This window comes from Enhydra lutris, unplaced genomic scaffold (genome assembly GCF_002288905.1).
Source record: "Enhydra lutris kenyoni isolate GAN:26980312 unplaced genomic scaffold, ASM228890v2 scaffoldscaffold90, whole genome shotgun sequence".
Taxonomy (NCBI): domain Eukaryota; kingdom Metazoa; phylum Chordata; class Mammalia; order Carnivora; family Mustelidae; genus Enhydra; species Enhydra lutris.
The window spans coordinates 1096326-1122001 of NW_019154174.1; the positions used below are offsets into that span (position 1 = coordinate 1096326).

The 25676-nt window shown below is 49.8% G+C and overlaps 1 protein-coding gene across 1 annotated transcript; it reads left to right on the forward strand.

Moving 5' to 3' along the window:
* The first annotated feature begins 112 nt into the window (after positions 1–112).
* On the forward strand, positions 113–20276 carry LOC111162268 (glutamyl-tRNA synthetase 2, mitochondrial). Its single transcript, XM_022526559.1, has 9 exons — positions 113–251; positions 2640–2795; positions 5922–6111; positions 9294–9766; positions 11103–11211; positions 13701–13854; positions 13977–14107; positions 19309–19444; positions 19926–20276. The coding sequence occupies exons 1-9, from the start codon at positions 113–115 to the stop codon at positions 20007–20009; spliced, it is 1572 nt and encodes a 523-aa protein (XP_022382267.1). The 3' UTR covers positions 20010–20276.
* Positions 20277–25676: the final 5400 nt, after the last annotated feature.

Sequence of the window (25676 nt, forward strand, 5' to 3'; positions counted from 1 at the left end):
AGAACTGCGCCTTTAAGGGGCGGGGCCGAGCCCCCTGTGGCAGAAGCGGATTGGCTGGGAGAGGCCCCGGAAGTGATGCACGGGGAAGCCCACGTGTGCGCTTCCATCCCACATGGCGGTGCTCCTGAAGAGGTTGCTGCAGTCGGCTAGGCACCCTGCGGCCTCGGGCCGGCCCATGGGACGGCGCGATGCCAGCCTGGGCACTGATCCCGGGGCTGTGGTGCGAGTGCGGTTCGCCCCCAGTCCCACAGGTAACCTTGGCGGACGTGACGCTGCAGGTCGATGTCCACCGTCCCGTGCCCGCCCCCTGAATGTTCCCGGACAAATCCCTTCCGGTGGAGTCTGACGGGGGCGGGGGGGTGCAGCGAGACCCCATTTTACAGAGGCAGAAGCAGGTCCACGAGCGGAAATTATTCACATAGCCAGGAAGTTCTTTGTGTACCATCTCTTTAGGTCTCTCCTTCGTGTACTCAGTAAATGTGTATCGAATACAGAATACAGACCGTGTACTAGGTACTGTTCTAGGCGTTGGCATACAGTGGGCACGCACGGCTCCTGTTCTCAAGAAGCCTACACTGTAGTGGCCGCGACAAACAACGTGTAAAAGTAACTACCTTTAGGCAATCACATGTGCCATGTGAGAAATGAAGCAGGGTGGGGACCCGACGGTTAGGTAGGAAGCTCAGAAAGGCCTTGTTGAGGACGTAGTATTTGAACTGAGAACCAAAAGACAAGCTGGCCACCCAGAAGCCTGTAGGAGGAAAGAGGAAGTTGCAGGTGCAAGGCCCTGTGGTTAGTGGTATTGGTGCTCAGCAAGCCAGAGAGTGAGGCAGGGGGCTCATTGTTTACCCTAGTGGAGATCTTGTTAGGGCCTCCCCGCTAGTTCCCCTGGTTTTTTTCTCAAGGAGTCCGCCACCTGCCCTCTCAACACGGAGCGTGCCTCTCATTCTGGACCTTAGGGTCCGCATGTAAGGCTTCCTGTGTAACAAGATCCCAGCTACACAGAGTGACAGGATCTTTCACTGCAGGCAGTCGGGTGCAGAGTGGGCTTCTCAAACCATTGTGACAGGACTGGTTCTTAATTCCCAAATGATTATGGATCAGTATTTTTATAGAACCAATATAAATGAGTAAGAGGGAAAATATTAAAAGCATACAAAATGTGAGCCTATTTTTTATTAGATTCGCCGATACAAAGTTACTGTCAGATTGCTATTAAGTTTCTAAACGTTTATTCTCAGTTTCTGTTCGTGGTTGTGAACTGGCAACAGTTTGCAGACCAGCATTGGTCTGCACCTTCTTTGCAGAGCACTCATAGTAGTTGGGTGCCAAAGCCTGAGATTGTTGGGTCCAGATTGCTGGTTTTGCCACTTCTCAGCTGGGTGACATGGGCAAATTACATAACCTCTCTGAGCTTCCGAGCTTTACCCTCTGTCAAACACGGCTAGTGATGGTACCTGCCTCATGGCTTTGTGTTAATGCAGCTGAGGCACTTCGCAAGGACTGGTACTCCTAGAGCTTAATAAACAATATTCTCTATTATAGTTCTCATTTTCCTTGCTGATTTGCATACAGAAAAGGCTGTTGACTACAGACAGATAAAAGAATTATCAAGCAACTGAGATCACTAATTGCTAAAATTAATGGAAAGCTATACTTCGATCAACATTTAGGTCTCCCAACAACTGTGTAAAGGAGGTTTCCATTTTTTTGTTTTTAATCTCTAACAGATGAGACTAAGCTCAGACCAGTGAAGTAGAGTGCCCAAGGGATAGCAACCAATAAATGGATGCAGAATTTAAATCCACATTTATTTGATTTAAGAGATCTTTCTTTCAATTACCAAACCTCCATCTTCCATCTTGGGGACCACTGATTTTGTGGTAGCTTTGCGATAGCTAGCAGAAAGTCACACATAATCAGTGTTGAATTGGAGTTTACCTGACTACAGAAAAGCCTTTCGTGTCCTGTGCTGCATCCTGTTCCTGTAAATGCAGAGAAGCTCATCGTGGAGATGGGGGTGTGGCCTGGACAAGAGAAGACAGGATAAGGGGAAATGGCAAAATGCTTAATGTGAATCTTTCAGTCAGGAATGATGGAAAGGTAAAATCTTAGGAGTTTGAACTCAGGTGAAGAGAAATACAGTGGAATCAACTGTTACTTTTGCTTAGTGCTTAAGCCCAAACTTCAGATGAAAATCAGAGTATATGCAAAATGTAATTGTATGATATCTTCAGTTTGTAATTATTTTTTTTTTCCACCCAAGCACATTGTTGAATTTGCACACGTTAAGTGCGCGTGTGATATGGTTTCTGTGGATAATCCTCTGCTTGTCCTCATTTGTGTAAAACTTGGCCTTGAAGCAAATCTCAAAATAGAACAGTGGGTGCAGCTGGGGAGAGTTGGAGTCTTTACAACATCACAGGCTGTAAGACATGTCTGCTACTTCCAGGATGAGGGGCTAAGCGAGTGGACCACTCCTGTCCTCTGTGGCCATCTGACTCAGTCCTGGTTAGAAAGATGGGATGGGGTAGCTGTTTTTTGAGCTTTGATACTCCCTGGGACATCCTGTTACAAGCGGGGCTTGCTTGTCAGTTCATCTTCCCTGTCTTGTCTGAGCTGTTCTCTTCTTTTCCCAGGCTTTTTGCACCTGGGCGGCCTCCGCACTGCCTTGTACAACTATATCTTTGCCAAGAAGCACCAGGGGAGTTTCATCCTTAGGCTGGAGGACACGGATCAGACCCGCCTTGTGCCTGGGGCAGCGGAGAATATTGAGGACATGCTGGAGTGGGCAGGTGAGGCAGGCTGGGGAAGGACCCTCCTCCAAAGGGGAAGAGGGAGCAGGGAAAGGAGCCTGTAGGTCTTCTCATGGGGCCCAAGATGGAGATTGAGGACTTCCTGGAGAGATGGGTACATTTGTGCTGCCTTGGGTGGCATGTGCCTACCTAAAACATGCTGAAGCTCCCTGAGGAAAAGCTCCGAGGCTGGCTGTTCTGAGGTTCCTGTTCTTAACTCAGGATTTCAGGTCCTGCTGGGAGCCGACAGGAAACACAGGCCAAGCATAAGATGGAGCTGGAGAGGCGAGGTCTGTAGTGAGCAGGAGAAAGCTCCCGCCCCCTGTTCCCGTGTGGGAATGCTGGCCCAGTTTGTTCAATCTTCTCACTTCCCAGAGGAGCCAGAAAACCAGGTTTTTATTACTTTTTTTTAATGAATACTTACCATTGTTAAACTTGAGCCCAGATTTTTTTTTTTTTTTTAAACCACATTGTGTGAGCCAAACAAAATGTGTGCAGCCTCTAAAATCAGTCTTAGGGGACATTTAATACAGAGGCCTCCTAGACACCAGGAGGACAAGGAGGAGTGTATGTTCCCTGGGTCAATAGTCGTCTGTCTGTCAGGGCAGGTATAACCAGTTAAGCTCCTCAAGGAAAAATACCAAGACTTTTATGAGATGTGTATCTTATTCTCAGGTAAACTATTAACGAGACTTTGGGTTCTCAAAGGGCAGTCACCAATTTCCTTTGTACCTTCTGTCATAGAATGTTATAGTAGATGCTTAATCAGGATTAGTTGAATAGGAGCGTCTGGGTGGCTCAGATGGGTAGGCGTCTGCCTCCAGCTCAGGTCCTGATCCTGGGGCCTGGGGATTGAGCCCCATGTCAGGCTCCCAGCTCACTGGGGCGTCTGCTTCTCCCTCTCCCTCTGCCTCCCTCCCCTGCTTATGCTTTCTCTCTCTCTCAAATGAATAAATAACATCTTTTTTTAAAAAAAACAATTACTTGAATAAAGGAATTCATTCACGAAGATCACTTAACTATAATGAGGGTCCTGTTCCAGCACTGAACAGAGACCAGTGCCCAGTAAATAGGGGAGGACAGATGAACAGATTAATTTCTCCTCGCCACAACATTAAGTGTTGATGAGTGCTGTGGAGACAAGGGTAACAGGTTGGGGAACTGGCAGGGAAGGATGCTGTCTCAGTCAGGGTGGTCTTCACAGAGAAGACGACCTGAAAGCACGAGATTGCACAGTGAAGGGCCAGCCCTGTGGTGACCTGGGCGAAGACTGTTCAAAACAGAGGGCAGAGCAGATAGGAAGGCTCTGCTGCAGAAAAGTGTTGGGTGTGTTAGAGGAGCGGCGAAGACGCCGGTGTGGCCCAAGCACAGTGAGAGGAGCAGAGGGACTGCGGATGTGAAGACGGGTTAGCCAGAGCCAAACCAAGTAGCACCAGGCAGACCAGGATGAAAACTTAGATTTCAGGGTGCGCCTGCTACCCGTCAGGCGCTGTACTAGGCACAAGCGGTACAGTGATGAACAGGTCCCACCCTCTGAGCCCCTGGTGTGGCACAGGTCCGTGAGCGTGGCCTGCAGCGCCTCAGCAGATCTCCCCACACCACCCCCTAGCCTTGTGGTGAGGCAGAGGGAGTGGCTGATTTCTATAGCTTCTTGCTTCAGGAGTCACCCTGTGTTTTTTGTTTTTTGGTTTGTTTTTGTTTTTGTTTTTTTGTGGGGTTTTTAAATTATTGTTACTATTTTGTAATTGACATATAATTCACCTGATAGGAAATTCACCATTTCAAAGTGTACAAATCAGTGGTTTTTTTTAGTATATTCACTATGGTATGCCAGCCATCACCAATACCCAATTTCAGAACATTTCCATCCTTCCAAAACAAAATCCTGTCCTATTAGCAGTCACTCCCTATTCCTGCTTCCTTTCAACCCCTGGCAGTCGCTAATCTATTTTCTGTCTGTGCAGTTTGCCTATTGTGGACATCTCAGGTAAATGAAACCGGATAATACATACTTTTAGTGACTGGCTTTTCCTTAGCAGAGGGGGTTCGGTGCTGTAGCACATGTCACTACTTCATTCCTCTTTGTGACCAAATAATATTCATTGTATGAAAATACCACCTTCTGTTTGTCATTGGTTGGGCATTTGGATTATTTCCACTTTTTTGACTTTTTTTTTTTGAAGATTTATTTTAGAGAGAGCAAGGGGAGAGGCAGAGGGAGAAAGAGAATCTCAAGCAGGTTCCCTGCTGAGCATGGAGCCCAACTCGGGGTTCAGTCTCATGACCCTGAAATCATGACCTGAGCTGAAATCGAGAGTCGGACGTGTCACTGAGCCACTTGGGCGCCCCACTTTTTAGAGTCCAATGAATGGAACTGCTGTGAACGTTTACATACTAGTTTTTAACCTGAACATACATTTTCAGTTCCCCTAGTGGAACCACTCTTAAGCCCTGGGGTGTTCCAAGTGCTGAACATGTAATGGTTAGGCCACGAAGGGGCTCCCACATCTTCAGGATCCCTCCACACAGCTTCTCAGACGCAGAACCAGGGGTCCAGCCAGGGCCTGCCGGGTTGTGCCCCAACCCATGCTTCCTTCTCCTGAGGGCTGTTCCAGGCCTGGGCTGCTCTCCTGCGCCCCGGGGACCGATGGATGGAAAGGAAGCGCAGTCAGGAGCATGGACTGCAGAGGTGCCTCCGTGATTGCTCATCTGTCGGGCCCCACGACCTTGAGCTCTTAGTCTCTCTTATCTCTCAGCTTATCTGTACCAGGAAAATCGCAATAGTAATGACCTCGAGGATTGCCGTGAGGATCACAAGCTTTCCTGTATGCCTGCAGCACATCGGACAGTGCCCAGGAGCCAGTGCTGCAAGCATCTTCATTATTAGTATTTGTTTTTTAAAGCTTTTTATTTATTTATTTGACAGAGACAGCAAGAGAGGGAACACAAGCAGGGAGAGTGGGAGAGGGAAAAGCAGGCTTCCCGCTGAGCAGGGAGCCCAATGTGGGGCTCGATCCCAGGACCCTGGGATCATGACCTGAGCCGAAGGCAGACGATTAATGACTGAGCCACCCTGGTGCCCCCGTTATTAGTATATGGTGATCATGGTCTCTTGCTGTGTCACAGGCATCCCGCCTGATGAGAGTCCCCGCCAGGGAGGTCCTGCTGGGCCCTACCAGCAGTCCCAGCGTCTCGAGCTCTATGCCCAAGCCACAGAAGCGCTGCTGGAGTCCGGTGCCGCTTACCCCTGCTTCTGTTCACCGCAGCGGCTGGAGCTCCTGAAGAAGGAGGCCCTAAGGAACCACCAGACGCCCCGGTGAGAGTCCTGGCCTCTCAAGGTTGCTTCCCCAAAGTTGTGTATGTCCCTGGGCTGTTGCTGCATAACAGATCACCCCCAGACTGTGGTCACTGCATGGCCTGTGTGAGTCAGGAGCCTGGGCTCAGCCTAGTCAGCTTCCTCGGCTCAGGGTCTCTCGCAAATCTCCAGTCAAGGTTCTGGCCAGGTTTGCGGTTTTCTCCATGCTTGGCTTGTGGAGGATCTGCTTCTGTTTCTCTCGTGAGGCTGTTGGCAGACCTTGGGCTGCGCTGGCTGTTGCCAGGAGATGGCAGCTCCTTGCCATGCGGGCCTGTGCACAGGGCAGCTCCCGGCACAGCAGCTGGCCTCTCTTTGAGTGAGTCAGATGGAAAGCAAAAGAAAGCAAGCAAGACAGAAGCCAGAGTCTTTTTGTAACCAAATCGAGGAAGTGACATCTCATCGCTTCTGCTGCATTCTGTTCGTAAGAAGGCAGCCATAGGTCCAGCCTGCACTCCAGAGAAGAGGGGATGCCACGGGGGCAGAAACCCTGGAGATGGGGCTCACGGAGGCTGTGGCAGAGCTGCCTGCCACATTAGCTCTCGGGCAATACTAATGTGTCATTGCAATTATTGGTTGTTCTGAGGAAATAAAATATTTTCAGGTCCAGAGAGATAACAGATGCAGAGATCTTTCCGAACCCTGACTCTGGCCACTCAGTTGCTCTTGCCGTAGACAAATGGCTGTTAGAAGTTTCTTAAGTCTCCTCCAGAGACGCTCCACGTAGACCCTGAGAAAAGTGTATTGTTTCTCTTCTCCCCTGTTCCAATGCAGCACACAATATGCAGACTGGGCAACTTACCGTTCTCACTTACCATCTCGAGGAGACCCAGTCTGTACTGGCCCATAGACTTTTTCTTAGGCTTGGGCAATACTCCGCTGTACAGCGGTACCTGCCCTTAACCAGTTTCTTACTAGGGAATCTTTCTGCCATTTTTAATCTGTAGTTCTAACAGAAGAGCTGGGGTGGATCATGGGGACATACATTGTTGTGTGCACATGCAGAGCATTTGTTGGAGACCTTCCCAAATGCGGAACTCCAGGGCCAGTTTGGAGCTTTGATAGACACTGGCCCTGTGGCCCTTGACCACCTTGCTTCCTATCAGCAGTGGCTGCAGGACACCTGAGTTCTAGTCATTTATTTATTTAATTATTTGGTTGGTTGGTTTTAAATCATTTTATTTTTGTTTATTTTTTTATTATTTTTGTTTGCGAGAGAGAGTGCATGGGCATGTGCATACAGGGAGGGTGGGTGGAGGGGCAGAGAGAGAGAGAGAAACCCAAGCAGACTGCATGCTGATCACGGAGCCCAATATGGGGCTTTATCTCATGCCCCTGAGACCAAGACCTGAGCTAAAATCGAGAATCAGATGCTTGCCTGGCCAAGCCACCCAGGCACCCCTATTTTTAAAGAATTTTAAAAACTTTTTTTAAGTTTATTTAAATAATTTCTATATCCAATGTGGGGCTTAAACTCACAGCCTCCAGATCAGGAGACATACATTCTCCTGACTGAGCCAAGGCTCCGCATACCCTGTGCGGCTTGAAGTCATGAACTTGATATCAAGAGTCGCACTCTCTACGCACTGAGCCGGCCAGGTACAGCTCTGAGTTCTAGTTTAAATGAACCATTTGGACAAGGGCTGGGTGTCTGTACAAGGTCAAGACATTCATTGCAGCCTTGCTCTTTTTTTTTTTAAAAGATTTTATTTATTTATTTGACAGACAGGGATCACAAGTAGGCAGAGAAGCAGGCAGAGAGGAGAAGGAGAGGGAAGCAGGCTCCCTGCTGAGCAAAGAGCCCGATGTGGGGCTCAATCCCAGAACCCTGGGATCATGACCTGAGCCGAAGGCAGAGGCTTTAACCCACTGAGCCACCCACGTGCCCCTCATTGCAGCATTGCTCTTTTATTATAAACAGCCTGCTTGTCCATTGGCAGAAGGTTCTCTTTTAAAATCATGGTCAAGTTCTGTCATGGAATTCATGCAGCCATTTACTGATTGAACACTTAGCGCTATGTTAAGGAGGATGTTTTCAAGCTTTACGTTTTCTATCAGGATGCTTTGGGGAGTAAGTAATGGAATGCCCTGTGGAAAAGGGACAAACCAGGGGCACCGGGCTGGCTTGGTTGGTGGAGCACTCAACTCTTGATCTCAGGGTCATGAGTTTAAGCCCCATCCCGGGGGTAGAGTTTACTTAAAAAAATAAAGAAAAAAAAAAGGGACAAGCCAGAGTTTCTCGTACTTTAACATGCAGACAGCTCACCTGGGGATCTAGTCAACACGCAGACTTAGATCCACCAGGTCTGGGGTGGGGCCTGGGATGCTGCGTTTCGGACGCGCTCCCTGGTGGGGCTGCTTCTGGGGGTCCACAGACCATACTTGGAGTAGCCAGGGCATAACCGACAGACACTTACCACTTACTTTGCAGAAATCTGGAGGTGAGGCAACAGCTCTTTTCTGCCCATGGGTCCTATCCCTGTGCTTTAATAAGACCACCTTTTTGCACCCAAAAAAAGAAAAAATGTCTCGAGGTGAGAGACTCAAGGATAAAACCAGCCGCTTCAAGACATCAGAGCTGTATTCTGGCTCCTCCCCTCCTCCCCTGCTCCACCCCTGATCTGTTGTACGGGGCTGCAGTGGCCCCAAGCATCTCTCCTCATAGGACAACAGCTGAAGAGCACAGAAGCGGAAGGCAGGGAATAACAAAGGGGATTGTCCTCTTGTGGCTTTCACTCTTACCTGGAGAGAAAATCTTCCCGAGGACCCTAACCTCCCCTGCCCCCAAGCAGACTTTTACCTGAGTCTCAGTGAGTATAGTGGTCTTGCCTGGCCCAGCGGCTGGCATGGGGGAAATAGATTGCACGATCGGCTACACCAGCAATGTTTCTACCCCTGGGACTCGGCATTTCACCATTTCCTCGCTAACAAAGAAGAGGGACAGGTTGGCAGGTAGGCGTAAGTGTCTGCCATGCTATTATCTCCCTCGGTTTTCCGACATAGCCCTCTTCTTATGCCTGTTCAAGACTGGAAAAAAGGCTAGAGAAGTAAACGACTTGCCAACCTATCTAACTATCAGAGATGAAGACAGTACTCACCTGTGTCTTTGGTACCCCAGGCTACTGTGCTGCTCTGCTTCCTGACAGGTATGACAACAGGTGCCGGAACCTGAGCCAGGGGCAGGTGGCCCAGAAGCTAGCCCAAGGCCCCAGACCCGCGATCCGCTTCCGCCTGGAGGGGGAAGCGCCAGCCTTCCAGGACCTGGTGTACGGCTGGAATCGGCATGAGGTGGCACATGTGGAGGGGGACCCAGTCATCCTGAAAAGCGATGGCTTCCCCACGTATCACCTGGCCTGCGTGGTGGATGACCACCACATGGGCATCAGCCACGTGCTGCGTGGGTCCGAGTGGCTGGTCTCCACCTCCAAGCATCTGCTTCTCTACCAGGCCCTGGGCTGGCAGCCTCCTCGCTTTGCCCACCTGCCCCTGCTGCTCAACAGGGATGGCAGCAAGCTTTCCAAGAGGCAGGGGGACATTTTCCTGGAGCACTTTGCGGCTGCCGACTTCCTGCCGGATGCCTTGCTTGATATCATCACCAGCTGTGGCTCGGGGTTTCCAGGTACCCACCCCTGGGAGGTCCCAGTAGCGAGGAACCGGGGCTTTGGTTCAGGCCCGCCTGGTCTTCAGCGCCGGCTGTGCCACCTGCAGCCTGCCCAAGTTCATTCCAAGTTCATTCTTGTGTTTATCGAGCCAGAAATTGTGTTAAGTGCTGGGGCTACAATAGTGAGCAAGATAGATGTAATCCCTGCTCTTAAGGAGCTATGGTCTCTGAGCCTCGCCTGCTTCATCTGTAAAATGGGGATAAGTGACTCCCTCATAGGGTTAGGATGCACTGAGTTCATGAGTACGAGACAGCCAGCCAAGTATCTGCCACGCAGTAACCACCAAAATTACAGATCTTCCCCCCCTCCTTTTTTTTAAGATTTTATTTATTTATTAGAGAGAGAGCATGAGCCAGGAGGAGGGGGAGAGGGAGAGGGAGAGGGAAAAGCAGACTCCCCACTGAACAGGGAGCCCAAGGCAGGGCTCAATCCCAGGACCCTGGGATCATGACCTGAGCCGAAGGCAGCCGCTCAACCAACTGAGCCACCCAGGCCCCCCGAAAATTATAGATCTTATAATGATGACAATTATATTACTACCACCGTGGCAAGTATAAGTTCCAACAGTATTACAAAGCTTACTATGACCCTAGTTTACTCCAGCTGAGCCTTTATTTGGCCCAAGACTTAGAACCCAAAGGTTAAAGAAGCAGCAGATTAGGATGACCTCTTTGTGGAGGGGATTTCTGAAGATGCGGCAGTAGTAGTCTGCTTACTGTTCATTCTGCTGTTACCTGGTTTGCTCCTTGAAATATTCTTGGGAGGTATTTATTATCACTGCTATTTCTAAGAGGATTGAGCGGCTCAGAGAGGTTTACTAAAGTCACACAGCCTGTAAGGGACATGGCAGAGGCCCCCTTGAGGCCGGGCCTGACCAAGCTGCCCACCGACTGTATGGGGCGGGGCTGCTGCTCGGGAAGAGGGGCTCCCAGCAAAGTAGTTCTCAACCCTGCCTGTGCTTGGGAGTCTCCCGGGAGGCCTACAAAGTGCACTGATCCTCAGACCGCATCCCAGACCAGTGGAATCACAGTCTCCAGGCACTGCTGTTCCTGCGGCTCGCATCTCTGGGGGCAGTGAGGGTCATTTAGCCCAATTGTTTTCAAACTTGTTTCTTTCTGAGTGACAGAATCCTTTCTGCAAATGAGAGCTCATTCGAGCCCTTGATCTAGAAAAGACGTAGAAGTTAAATCCCTTCGGTTGGAATGCAGTGGGGAGCCCGGAAGGTGCTCACCCAGCCTGCCTTGTGACTGAAAGGAGGGGCAGGGGGCTGAGGCTGGGCATGTCGGCTTGCAGAGAACCAGATGGGCAGGACCTTGCCGGAGTTGATAACACAGTTTGACCTGACCCGAGTCACCTGCCACTCAGCCCTGTTGGACCTGGAGAAGCTTCCAGAATTCAACAGGTAAGTGGAACCTGTGGTGGGGGGGCGACTGGTAGAAAAGGGCTTTCTCGCTGATCATGGGTTCCCGGGGCAGAGGGTCTAGCAGGCTTTGGAGTCACATGGACCTGATTTGACTGTGGGCTCAGGTGTCTAACATTCTGTGACCTGACACAGAGTTTGTAAGTCACCTAACCTCCCTCTCTTTCCTCTTCTCGAACATGGGGCTGATAACAGGACCCACCTTGTGCAATTGTCTTAAGAGTTCAGTTAAATTAAATGTTGTGTCAAAGTACTTGCACAGCCTCTGGCACATAGAAAGTGTTCAGTAAATGGTAGGTGCTGTTTTTTGTCATTACTATTATCCCACCCATCCCGGGCCTGGATTCTGTTAACCACGGCCTGGAGAAGGGGGGTCTTCATCTTGGAATCACCCCCCACCTCCCTCAGCCAGCAGTGAATGAGCACTGTCTCATGGCACCTGTTGTACATTTCACGTAGTTCTTCACTCAAACTTCTAAACCCAGTTACGGTTCAGATCACTGTTGACATCCATCTAAGGGCCTCGGTGGTAAAGCCAGCGGACAGAGGTGTACTTAAGGGACAAGGGACTCGGTGCCCTCTCCTGAGCACTGGTTTGGGGACAGGCTTCTCAGTGCTTTACTTGCGTGAGCCCAGAGAATTCACATTGACTGCAGGTGTTTTAAGGATGTTACTTCATTTATTTCTACGATTGGACTTCTGAGGTCGGTTGCCTGACTCAGCTCTATTTTGTAGATGCAGAAACTGAGACCTAGGGCAGTCCCATGACTAGCCCAAGTTCACACAGTAAACAGCAGGCATCTCTCGAGTGGGGCATTCAGGAGTGAATGTAACTTGTACCCTACCTGATTATAGGGGAAGCAGTATCTCGGGGAAATGGAGACAGGATGGGGGAGATAGCTGGTGACCCATTCTAGTCCCCCCGGAGCATGAGGGCATCCAAAGGAAGGTAGAGGTGGGTTTTGCTCAGTATGAATCAGGGAGGAGATGCAGTGTTGGAACCGATGGCCGTGGGTCTAATGCAGGTAAAGCTGTCACATTTAGATGTTTCTTGCATCAAGCCACTGCTGTGATTATGTCAGTGCTAGTAGTAAAGGCAGTAATAGCTGTCACAGCAGTCCTAGAGGTGCGGTGGGAGTAGTAACAGTAAAGACCATCTGTTTAGCACTTCTGCCTCCCGGGCCCTGGACCGGATGCGTGTTATCTCAAGCTTGGCCACTAGGGTCCCTTGATTGCTTGCTTTCTACTGTCTCATCTTGCTGCTAAGGCAGTCTTAGGAACAGTTTCAGCATGTGGTATTAATTCCTTTTTAAGAAAATCGTTTTGTTTTTCGGAGAGTTGTGTGCTCTAGATAGCTTCCCGGAGGGTCTTCTCCTTCTACCACTGACATGTGGGAGCCTCTGTTCCGACTCCCTGCCCACCTCCAGTGGCCTTGCGCTCTGTGCTTTACAGATGGTCCCTCATTTAATCTGCACAGCGCCCTGTGATGGAGGCCCCCCACCCCACATCACCCCCACGTAATTGGCGAGTATCCTGAGGCTCTGAGCGTGCGTGTAACTTGCTGCAGAAATCTCACAGGGCTGGTCTGATCCGTAGGCCTGTCCGGTTCCAGAGCCCAGGAGGTACCCACCGCTGCTGCTGGCCTTCCACGCCAGGGACCAGGGCGAAGTGCCTGCAGATTGGTCCTCAGGTCCCTCTGACACAGCTGGGGGCAGGGTGAGGGCAGCCTAGGGAGGGGACTGAGGACTCACAGTGCCTGCTTGGAGGCTCTGCTGCTTCCAGAGAGGGAACAAGGCAGGTGAATTCTGGAAAGGAGAACATTCGAACTGATAAGAAAACATGAACTTTTTAACTGTGAGCCCTGGATTGAAGCAGATCTGTCCTCCAAACTGTCCCCTGGCTTTGAATCCTCCAAATCCGTATTCTTGACCTCTGCCTTTTTGTGCCAGAGCCTCCTGCTTAGAGCTGTGCCAAGAGGCAACACCGGCAGAGTCTGTCTTGTAAACTCAGGTGTCTGTAGAGGCCAGGCCGGCAGCACAGGGGAGGGTGGCCGCCTGGAGAGGCCCTGGGGAGCAGAGGGCTGGGCAGACTGGAGTGTTCTGTGCCTGTGAGCCAGGCCTTCTCCACTCCATGCTGGCCCCTGAAGCGTGAGGAAGGCGGGCCCTTTGCAGCCAGATCTTCAAATTTCCTGAGAGAGGCCAGAAATCTCTATTTTTATGTGATCTCTTCCTAGTTTAAAATGTTAGCTCCTATTTTAGAAACAATGAAAACAGGATATCTCTCTGGGTTGCTTAGGACTCTCAGGCTGCTGCAGACCTTGGCCAGATCCCGTTACTGTATATTGTTTCCAGGGTGTGGGAGGGGCAGCTCACATAATGTGTCATGCTTCCACCCCCACCAGCTCCCCTGCGGGGAGAGGGTTTGGGGCTGGTGATGCCAGAGTCAGGACAGTCCCTTGGCCTCTCTTACAGGCTGCATCTCTGTCGGCTGGTGAGCAGCGAGACCCAGAGGCACCAGCTGGTGGGGAAGCTGCAGGCCCTGGTGGAGGAGACGTTCGGGAACCAGATTCAAGACAGGGAGGTCCTGGCCCCAGCCTACGTGGAAAGGATCATCCTGCTGAGACAGGTGTGGCGTTGGGGAGTCCCAGGAGATTGAGGGAGTGACTGGTGCCCCTGTCACTGCCTGTCCTGGTGCGTTGGAGCCCTGTCCACAGCGCTCCCAGTGACTGCCTCTTACCCCCCACCCAGGGTCACATTTGCCGCCTGCAGGATCTGGTCTCGCCAGCACACTCCTACCTGTGGACTCGCCCTGCAGTGGGCCGAGCACAGCTGGGCCCCCTCTCAGAGAAGGTGGATGTGATTGCCAAGCGTGTGCTGGGGTGAGTTCCTACAGGCCAAGCCCAAGGCTCCGCACCCGACTTTCCTCTCCCTCCCAGGACCCTCCTTCTTCCAGAGCTGACTGTGAGGTACCCGCACCAGCCACCATGGCTGCCAAGAGGGTCTGGACAGAGCTGACTGGCTCTGTTTGGAAGAGAGGCTTCCCCAGAGGACCCCAGACCCTCTCCGAAAGGGGCGGCATGTTTGGGCTTTGGGGTTGGGTTCCCGTGGCTTCCCTCCCAGTACCGCCACTTACCCGGTTATTCTCCTGCCCACGTGGCATCGCTGTGGCCAACTTACCACACCTCTTTGAGCTCCCATTTCCTCGTCTCCAAGGTAGAGATAACACTATAGTCCTTACCGTGACAGGAACAGAAGTACAACCAAAGCTGGCTTAAGCCCAGCCTCATGCAGGAGCCAAAAATGTGTCATCAAGACCTACTTTTTCTCTCTGTCCCTTTGACCTTCTGTTCCACACTTCTCCATGCTGGCTTCTTCCTCTGCAGGGAGTCTGTGCTGAGTGGGTGGAGGGTGGGACTGTCTACCAGACAACAGAAAGGACAGTGCTTACTCATGTGGAAGTGGCCATCCAAGGCTGAAGAGCTTTTCCCATGTCTCAAGGGTCTTGCTGTCCCTAGATTTCACTCTGGTCTACGTGGTACATGGTGGCTCACAGATCATCCACAATTCAGCCAAAACAAGAAGGAAGAAAAGGGAAGGACAGGACACTCCTTCCCCTTCCAGGCCTGACTTAAGGGTTACACGTTCATTTCTGCCTGTATCCCGCTGACTAGAACGCCTGTCTTGGCGGCCATAGCAAGCCACAGGGGAGTTTGGAAAATGTCAGTTTTTTTTAACTTGGCAGCCATAAGGCTGGCGAAAAATTTTCTCTCTGCCTATGAAAAGGAGAAAGGCTGGAAGGGAACATTAGTAGCCTCTCGTATCTGCGCCAACACCACAGAGCCTCAGCTGTGTCTTGCGATGAGCTCTGATGGAGCCTGGTTAGCCTCGTTTTCCTGTCTCCGAACCAGTCATCAAAGCCTGAAGAGCATAACGTACCAATCAGTGCAGGTTCGCTTATCCTTATCCTGGGTTCTAAATGGACCCCCAGCCAGGGCACATGAGCTAAGAATGGGAGCCAGGCGATTCCCCAAGAAGAATTGGGCTATCAGGAGGAAGACAGATGGATGGTGGGCAGCAAAACCCACAGTGTCCTCTTTACTTATCTCCTCCCGCCTTAATTGCAGAGATTAAAGTAGGTAATAAGTGTTTGCTTGTGGACATGCCCTCAGTGGGCTGTTTTATACATTCTGTACATTAGGTACATAGATTCATGCGAGGGCCGTGTGTGTGTGTACACTTAAATTCACAGCAGCCTAATGAGGTAGCAGGTTAAAATGTTATCCCCATTTTATAGATGAGAAAATCAAGACACAGAGAGGCTAAGTAACTTGTCTAAAATAATAGTAAGTTGGAGGAGCAGGGATTCAAACCCAAACCTTGTAGGCTGAGCCTACAAGGCCTTATGTTTCTCTGCAAAGTGCTTGGAAAGTGCCTGATTCCCGGAAACCTTAAAATATTGTTGTAATACACATTTAGAAGTGATAAGAAAATAAACATGCAGCCAAAAATACAGTAACATACAAATGGTACAAGAAGGTCTATAGCAAAAATGTGTTGTCTGTCCTCCTCTAGCCCCCAACAGAAATGCACCACCCTTAGCAATTTCCTTTGTGTAATGTCAGTATTCAACCATATGGGTATATGACTCCATTCTTAGAAGTTCTTAAATTTTAGATGTAATATTTTGATTAGGAACACATTCAAATCTCTCAAACCTGGGTCTAAAGCCTAGAAAGTATAAAAAAGGTAAATAATTGGGAAACCCATTTTTATCCTTGTTCCCCATCCACCTAGTTCCAGAACCCTCTGTACATAAATCTAAATTTATGTAAAGGATCCTTTTTTTTTTTAAGAGTTTATTTATTTATTTGACAGAGAGACAGAGAGAGAGCACAAGTAAGCAGAGCGACAGGCACAGGGAGAGGGAGCCTGATGCTGGGCTCGATACCAGGACCCTAGAATCATGACCTGAGCCAAAGGCGGCCGCTTAACCAACTGAGCCACCCAGGAGCCCCAAGGATCCTTCTTTTTTACACAAAAATACGGTAACACTTTGCTGTGTTTCTGGTTTGTTGTCTGTTTCACTTAAGATACTTGTGGATCAGGGGCACCTGGGTGGCTCAGTGGGTTAAAGCCTCTGCCTTCGGCTCAAGTCATGATCCCAGGGTCCTGGGATTGAGCCCCACATCGGGCCTTCTGCTCAGCGGGGAGCCTGCTTCCCCCCTCCTCTCTCTCTGCCTGCCTTCCTGCTTGCTTGTGATCTCTGTGGGTCAAAAAAAAAAAAAAAAAAGAAAGATTCTTGTGGTTCTGCTCAGTGCTTAGAGATCATTCTGATTGTTTTCTGCAGCTACACCAATCCCATTATGAAACCACATTACCATGATTTATTTAACTCGTTTCCTGCTGATAGACATTTGGACTGCTTCCAGATTTTGCTGTTACAAACAAGGCTGCAGTGAATAGCCACGTATAGACATCATTAAGCAGGTTTGCAAGTGTATCTCCAGGATTAATTCCCAAGAGCCATTATTATTAATACTCCTTTAATTTAGGGCATTCCACCATAGGGGCTCTAAGTTCTAATTCACCAGGACCATGGCCTTAACTCCCCATCCCTGCCACAGGGTTAGGTTTCAGAGATAGTCTGAGGCTCCCACTCAAGGCAGGAAAACCAATACCCAAACATTCCAGAGCTGCCAGATTTCTCGACGTCCCTTCTGTGCCCACGCCAAGCTCTGGGCCAGTTCTCACGTGTCCTGAGCTGCCATTGTTGGCCACCTGGGGCCTGTCACTCTTTCACCAGCTCCTCGGCAGCCTGCTTCCCCACAGTGACGTGGAGAGGAATACGTTTTTTCCCACGTTACGTTTTATGTTTTCCGTATTTTGTCTCCTGGATTTTGGAAGGAACAGTCATCACGTGGCCCAGTTAATAATGCGGTAAGAATGGTTAGTTTTGCATCCAGTTGGAACTCAGTTGCTCAAATACTAGAGTTAGGGACGGAATCTGTCAGGATGCAGCGGCGGTCTCTTCACGTTCCTGCTGAACACAGCCCTCCGCACAAAGCCCGGCCCTGGAAGGGGGCTCCCTGGACCCCGATGTGCGCAGCCGGCATCACAGTCGGCCTCGTGGATCATCCGTGCCAGCAAAGCTCTCTGGCCCCAGCTCCTGTGCAGCATTTCCAGTTTGGAGTCCCCATAGTAGCCAGAGGAAACTGGGACGGTGCCGGCGAACAGACCCACCCCACCCTGCTCCTGTCCTTTGCTCCAGCTCAGAGTTGTTATTAGTGTTCTTTTTTGGCAAGTCCAGTTCTGAGTGCCTGGGGAGTCTCTTGAAACTCGAGCGCACGTGTGAGAGAGGATCTCAGCTGGCCTGCCAGGAAAGCGGAACACGGTGGCTGGCCTCTTGCATTTTAGGTCTTAAGTGCCTCAACCTGTGTGCAAAGAATGGTTGTAGTAAGAAGGGGGCACCAGGCCGGCTAACACTGAGACCTATGCTCTGGTGGCCCCGGGCAGCAGACACCATGACCTTCTCCCACTTTGGGAACTGTTTCACCCCGGCCTACTTCATCACGTCCAAGTGCAGCAGCCTGCCGAGTACAAGGCTGTCTGGAAGCGCATGCAGGCTGGGGTCACCTACCTCTTCGTGTAGCTGCATGAGATGCTGTTCCTGGCCACCGGGAAGGTGGCATCTGTGACTTCACTGGGGAGTTCATAAAGGCCAGTATGGATGTGCAGGTCTGATAGGCCTAAGTCTTAACCGTATCCCAGAATGGAGGCAAGGGAGAATGCAGGAGCATGGTTGCTGCCCTAAAAATTAAAAAGGAAGGAAGGAAGAAGGAAGGGAAGAAAGAAGAAGGAAGGAAGGGAGAAAATGTTTGTAAGCAAGTTGGTAGCAGTGGTGTTAGGGGAGCTGGGGTCTCCTGCTATCTTTCTTCGTGCACTTCTATGCGATTCACCCCTCCCCCTCATCCCAAGGAGTCTTCCCTCCACTGCATTTCAGGTAATTTCCCAGAGAGCTTCCTTTTTCCATCCTATGTCTAACCTGTTCCTGAGTTCGTTTTTTTTGTTTGTTTGTTTGTTTTGTTTTTTTGAAGATTCTCTTGCAATGTCCCTCAGCTCTTGGATAGAAAAATGTCAGCTACTTAATCTTTTTTTTTTTTTTAAGATTTTATTTATTTATTTGACAGAGATCACAAGTAGGCAGAGAGGCAGGCAGAGATAGAGGGGGGAAGCAGGCTCCCCGCTGAGCAGAGAGCCCAATGCGGGGCTCGATCCCAGGACCCTGGGATCATGACTTGAGCTGAAGGCAGAGGCTTTAACCCACTGAGCCACCCAGGCGCCCCCAGCTACTTAATCTTTTAATGAAATACAAGATCAAATACTTTGGAGTACTTATTGTCTATTCAGGCAGTGAATGTACTTAGTTCCTGACAAGTTTTAACTTAGCCCCACCAGCGCCCTGTGAGGTGCAGCCACTTTACAGATGAGAAAACAGGCATAGAGATCACTTAACATTGAGGTAGAAATTAGTAAATTTCTTATTATGGAGTTTTCCTATATTGTGCTTGGATTAGCTGTGAATGTGGTCCCTTGGTTGTTTGTCTTCCTCAGCTTGGATGGGGATGAGGATAGTAGATCTTCCTTCCCTCCCTTCGCCCCCAAGCAGGCTTGAATACTGGCGTGAACAGTCCCAGCTGACCGTCAGTCTTCTGAAATTCTCCCTCTCACGTACTTGCCACTGGCCCATGCAGGCCCCCATAAATGGCTCTTTTCTGGCCTTTTTTTTTTTTTTAAGTGTATATATTTATTTATTTGCTTGCTTATTTATTTATTACTATTATTACTTTTAAGTAGGCTCTATGCCCAGGGTAGAGCCCAATGTGGGGCTTGAACTCACAACCCCAAGATCAAGACCTGAGTTGAGATCAGGAGTCAGACGTTTAACCAACTGAGCCACCTAAGCGCCCCTATTTATTTTTTTAGTAATCTCTGCACCTAACATGGGGCTTGAACTCACAACCCTGAGATCAAGAGTTGCATGCTCATCCAACTGAGCCAGCCAGGCGCCCCTCTCTTCTAGGCTTTTAGAAGGACCCGATACAAGCTTTACTCAGGATACGCTGAATAGCAAACTGAAGAAGGTATCTGAAGGCCTGGAAGGGACCAAACACAGTACTGTGATGCGGGTCCTCCGAGTGGCCCTCAGTGGACAGCTGGTAAGTGGGCAGGTGGGCTGGATGATTCCCTGGAGCCCCTCATTCATCCATTCAGCTGACATTCACTGGCCGGCAGTAAGCTCTGATTCGGGGGTACAAAGACAAATGACGCGGGGTCGTTCCCTTCAGTCATTCAGCAGATAGTATTTATGGAGTGCCTACTGTGCCCAAGCACCGTGTCGGGTACAGTGGGCACAGCAGTGAATGAACAACACCCACTCCTGGCCTGCATGGAGCTTGCCATTGATGGCCAGGGTTGGGGGGGACAGGGAGTGGGGGGCGAGGGGTACAAGAGCACAGGCTCCTAGGAGTCAGCCTCAGCTGCAGAAAGTAAAGACAGTAGAAGGTTAACTGTGCCCCTTGGGGTACAGGCAGCAGCACTGGGGTTCCCTGGGGGCAGAGCACCTGCAGACAAAGGCTGGGCATTTGCTCATTTGGCAGCTTAAGGCAATGAGGCAATGTTTTCTCTTTTCATTCTTAGCAAGGACCCCCTGTAGCTGAGATGATGGTGTCCTTGGGAGTGAGGGAAGTGCGGGAGCGAATACAGAAGGTGCTTTCCAGCTAGAGAGAAGATGTGCAGGAGAGTGGAGACGGCCCTAGGAACCTGGGCGGGCCTGGAAGCCGCCTTCAGAGGGAAGCTCGTGAAAGGAACCCCGAGTGGAAACAGTCTCCAAGTGCACACGCTGCTTTTATGGCTTCTTCTCATCTCATGTCTGGTTTGGACAGCACGTTACATGGCACCGGTTAGGGGCTGGTTCACACTTGTCTCAGGCTGCCAGACAAGTGGCTTAAACAACAGAAAATGGTTTTCTCACAGTTTTGGAGTCTGGAAGTCCAAGGTCAAGGTGTCAGCAGGTGGGGCTTCCCAGAAGTCTCTCTCCTTGGCTTGCCCACGGCCACCTCTCTGTGTCCTCAAGGGGACTCTCTGGGTGTTCACATCTACTCTTAAAGGACATGGGTCAGGTTGGAGTGAGGCCCATCCTGATGGCCTAGCTGTAACTTAACCACAACTTTAGGGGTCCTGTCTCCACATCCAGTCATGTCCTGAGGTCCTCAGCATGTTCGGACGTCAGCATGTGAGTGTTGAGGGGATGCAGGTCAGCCCTTAACGGTGTGGCAGCTTCCTGGACATTGGGTCTCGGTTCTCGGGGCCTTGGGGATGTGGAGCAGGGAAGGGCGGCTGGCACATGCAGGGCTGACCTGGACGGCGGGCCCTCTGGGGCGTGTAAGAGGAGAGTGAGCGTCTGCCGACGTGAGCACTGCGTTTTCTACTGCTCTTTGTCCTTGCACGCGGGGCATCCTGTCTCCCCTTCTCTAAAGGTCACCTCTTTCTCGTCTCAGTTCTCTAGGACTTGTCCTTGGACTGCAGACCTTCACCCTGCCTCTTTCACAGGTTTTTCTTCATGTCCACATCTCCCTTCTGCCCATTTTTGTAAGTCTTCGTCTACAGGTTTCTGAAATAAGATGTTCTTTTTATTTGTTTAAGTAATTTCTATGCCCCAAATGAGGCTCAAATATACAACCCCAAGATCAAGAGTCACATGCTCTTCCAGCTGAGCCAGCCAGGCACCCCTGAAGTAGATGTTCGTACTGCGGTAAATAGAAATGGAAGGAAGATGATGGCTGTGTATAAAGACCATACTGGAAAAAGAATAAATAAAATAGCAATTTTTTAAAAGATTTTATTTATTTATTTGACACGACAGAGGTCACAAGTAGGCAGAGAGAGAGGAGGAAGCAGGCTCCCTGCTGAGCAGAGAGCCTGATGTGGGGCTCGATCCCAGGACCCCGGGATTATGACCTGAGCTGAAGGCAGAGGCTTTAACCCACTGAGCCACCCAGGTGCCCCGAATAACAATTTTTTTTAAGAAGACCCTACTGGGGCTTCTGTAGAGTTTCCCCATGTGGCAGCCAGCCTCCAAGTGAGAAACATGGTAGTCCATCCCCATTTAGTTTCCACAACTCTGTGAGAGAGGTATTCTTATTTGTGTTATAAGTAGGGAAACTGAGGCTCAGAGGAGTTAGTGAACTGTCCCGAGGTAATAATGTGAGGCAAAACAAGGATTTAAACTCAGATTTATGACAATCCGGGGTCAAGTTCAACTCTTAACTGCAGAGTGACATCAGAGCCTCTGCTTCTACAACACAAAGCACAGTTACAAGAAACGCTCATGAGTTGGTAACGCTGCTGCCACTTCTCAGTTGGAGGGAGCTGTATACAAGTGGCATGTGTCTTCAGACGGGGGGGGCGGTTTGCTCAGTATCATGGGTATGTGTGAAGGGACTCCACACATTAGAAATAACCTCAAGTCCGTCACCCTGTGCTTCTGAGAGCACAGTGAAGTGGTAAAGGCCATGGAGGCCAATTACTAGATCCAAAAGCCAGTTCTACCGCCTACTCACCATGTGACTTCTGTACCTCAGTTTCCTCATCTGTAAAATGGGGCTGGTAAGTTTTCCTTTCTCAAAGAGTTGTAAGGACCAAAATAGATGTTATATGGAAAGTTCTTAAAACTGCCTGGCACTTGGGGAGCCTGAGCTCAGTCGTTAAGCATCTTCCTTCAGCTCAGGTCCTGATCCCAGGGTGCTTTGGGCTCTCTGCTCAGCAGGGAGCCTGCTTCTCTTTCTGCCTGCCTGCCTCTCTGCCTACTTGTGATCTTTCCCTCTGTCAAATAGATAAATAAAATCTTAAAAAAAAAAAACTGCCTGGCACTTAACCAATGTTGTCTATTACCATCATCATCACCACCAGTATTTTCATTCTTAGAAAGGGCGATCTTGTTTGCAAAGCATAGAAACACTCAGACTAACTTTAAAAAAAAAAATTATTTATTTGAGAGAGAGAAGGAGCAGGGGGAGGGGCAGAGGGAGAGGGAGAAGCAGCACCCCACTGAGCTAGAAGCCCAACACAGGGCTTGATCCCAGGACCCAGAGATCTGACCTGAGCTGAAGGCAGATGCCACGCAGACCCCCCTCCCCCCAAACTAACTTGAACTGCAAAAGGAAGAGAGAGTTAGGACTCTCAGAGATCCAAACGGGAGGACTTCCAGCTAGACCTTTCAAGAGACTGAAATCTGTACCTGCCAACCTGCAGGGACCCAAGAACCTCACTTTTGTCCCTCTGAGACCACAGTCTCTTTCAGCTGGGTCCCCTCCACTCATCTTCCCTCTGCAAGCCAGCTTTCTCTTTCTCTCTGTACTTGGCCAGCAACTGCCCCAGCTCTAAAGCCGAATTCTCTCTTATCCTACATTCCCAGTTAGATAACTAGCATTCCATGTCCAGATTCCCAGGAGGAATCTCATGGGCCTCTTTAGGGTCAGCTGTCTACCCACGGTTCAGTCAACTGTGGCCAGTGGGACAGTCCCTCAATAGCACCGTGGCTGCTGGGGGGCCCACCATACTGAGTAGGGAGACTGGTTCCTTCCCCTCAGCACATTCTCTGTGTCACTCAGGATCTTTTCTAGAAAATGATCGTTCTATAACCACATTTGGAATTTCATTCCCATTGCCTTTATCCTACTTTGTTTCTACATAATACTTATTACTATACGAAATTACATAGTATACTTGAATGTGTTTACTGCCTCCCTTGCTCTAAAGAACATAAGATTAAGACAGGCAGGCAGTCTGTCTCATTCTTGGTTATAACCATAGTGCCTGGTCTATTGCCTGACACACAGTAGGGAATCAAGTGAAGATCTTACAGAAAAAATAAGGGCCCCATCAGTCAGACCAGTGTGTTTAGAAGTGGCAGTCATCATCTAGTCTAACTGCCAAATTCTAATAGTTTCCCAACATCACTGCAAGATTTGCAATTGTGGTTAGCAGACTGGTCTGCGGCCTGTAATTTGCTTTGAATCCAGCTATCTGTGAGGCATAGCTTTTTTTCTTTTTAAGATTTTATTTCTAAGTAATCTCTATACCCTACATGGTGCCTAGATCCACAGCCACAAGATTAAGAGTCACATGCTCTCCTGACTGAGCCAGCCAGGCGTCCCTCTATGAGACAGACTTTGGACAAAGACTCTGAAGTGAAGGGTGGGGACAAATGGAAGTCGTCTATTCATCAGTTAATATATTCGTCATATGACAAAATCGCTACCTTCCCAGGGACCGAGAGTGTTGAATACTTAGAAAGTGAGTACCCTCTGGGTGATAGCAGGGTCCAGAGAGGGAGGCTTTTATTTATTTATTTATTTATTTAATTTATTTATTTATTTTTAAAGATTTTATTTATTTATTTGACAGCAGAGATCACAAGTAGGCAGACAGGCAGAGAGAGAGAGAGGGGGAAGCAGGCTCCCCGCTGAGCAGAGAGCCCAATGTGGGGGTCAATCCCAGGACCCTGGGATCATGACCCGAGCCGAAGGCAGAGGCCTCAATCCACTGAGCCACCCAGGCACCCCATTTTGTTTTTTGTTTTTTGTTTTTTGTTTTCTTAGATTTTATTTATTTATTTATTTGATAGATCACAAGTAGGCAGGCAGAGAAAGAGAGAGGGAAGCAGCCTCCCCACTGAGCAGAGAACTGGATCCAGGACTTGATCCCAGGACCCTGAGATCATGACATGAGCTGAAGGCAGAGGCTTAACCCACTGAGACACCCAGGCACCCCTAGAGGGAGGCTTTTAGTAAGTTCAGGGGTACCAGAAGCTTTATAGATGAAGTGACCTTTGAACAAGGTTCTAAGGGATGAGTAGGAGTTTCCCAGGTCTGTGGGGGTTGGAAGGGTATTCCGAGTAAAAAGAGGAAAGGAGAACTTCACAAAGATGAGCTTGGTTGGAAGTAAGGGTAGGAGTTGAGGGGGTGTAGAAAGTGGCTGAGAAACCAGGCAGAGGGAAATTCCAAATGGCCTTTTAATTTTCTTTAAGATTTTACTTTATTTGACAGAGAAAGAGCATGAGCAGGGGGAGGGCAGAGGGAGAAGCAGGCTCCCCGCTGAGAAGAGACTACCCCACCCCCCACCCCCAGTGTGGGTCTCAATCCCAGGCCCCTGGGATCATGACCTGAGTTGAAGGCAGACACTGAACCAACCGAGCCACCCAGGCGCCCCCCAAAATGGCCCTTCTTTGCCAGGTTAAGGGTATCAGGGTACACCATCTGATGGAAATAGCAACAAAAACAACTGAGATTCAAACCAGCTTAAAATAAAATCTAGTATTTCATGTAACAGGAAGTTCAGGAGGTAAGGCAGGCTCTAGGGTTGGTTAATTAAACGTTCAGTGACGTCAGTAAGGACCCCAGGTCTCTGCATTTCCATCTCTGCTGTATTGGCCCCAGCCAATAGCCTTGGGTTGGTTTCCTGTGCTGACAATTGACTTGCCTTAAGAGCTTGGGCCTCTCTGCACTTCCTCCTTTGTGTGCTGTCAGAGATCGTGGCTTTCTGCAGCTCTCCCTAAATGCAAAGAAACTTTTCTCCAAGCACCCTTTACTGCTTTACTTCACCATTCTTGAACTTCTGGGGAAGGAGGGGAAGGCATCTGCATAGGTTGGTTAGACCCAGAGCTGGGGGCAGGGCAAGCTCTTCCCTGAGGTACATGGCTGGGTTGGGGAGCCCTGGGCACTTGAACACAGTGCGGGTTCTCTTAGTGAAGACATGAGTTAACTCTTGGGGAGATGGAAGGTGAGGAGCCTTTGAAATGTTTTGAGCAGGGAAGCGACATGATTGGATTATTTGAAAGCTCCTCCTGAGAGCTTTGCTGCTGAGAGATGTGAGCGGAACCAGACCAGAAGCAGGGAGCCTTGATAGGAGATGATTAGAAAATGAGGCACGAAGGAGGGCTGTGGTCGGGATGAAGCCATGCTTCCTCATCACAGCCTGACCCTGGTCTAACTCCCCAGCTGCACTTCACGCCTCACAGCCCCTCACGTGCCCTCTTGTCTGGCTCCAACCACAGAAGCCGTCCCGAGGTCCCCAGCCACATCTCCTTCCTGCCTTCGTACTACTGTTCTCTGCGACTGGAAGACCTGTCTACCCGCTGTTCTCTGGCTTTGCCTGGTCACCTCCTTCCTAGCCTTCAAATCCCAGCTCCCCTGTCAGAGCAGGGAAGCCTCTGACTTCTTCCCAGGAGGTCTTCCTGTTGTCTTTCATCAGCAGCACCCTCTTCTTTTCCAAAGCACACAACAGGAATTGATTCCGTGACTGGTTGGGTATGTAAGGAGTTCTGCGGTGATTTGCTGGTGTCAGTAAGGTCCAGGAGGATGAGGCCTCCTGTCTTCACCATTGTACCCC

Excerpts from the sequence above, each read along its gene's own strand:
- LOC111162268 (XM_022526559.1), top strand. The coding sequence starts at position 113 with ATGGCGGTGCTCCTGAAGAGGTTGCTGCAGTCGGCTAGGCACCCTGCG. Across the intron at positions 252-2,639 it reads GTTCGCCCCCAGTCCCACAG|GCTTTTTGCACCTGGGCGGC; the intron begins GTAACCTTGGCG and ends TTCTTTTCCCAG. Across the intron at positions 19,445-19,925 it reads TGGCCCTCAGTGGACAGCTG|CAAGGACCCCCTGTAGCTGA; the intron begins GTAAGTGGGCAG and ends TTTCATTCTTAG.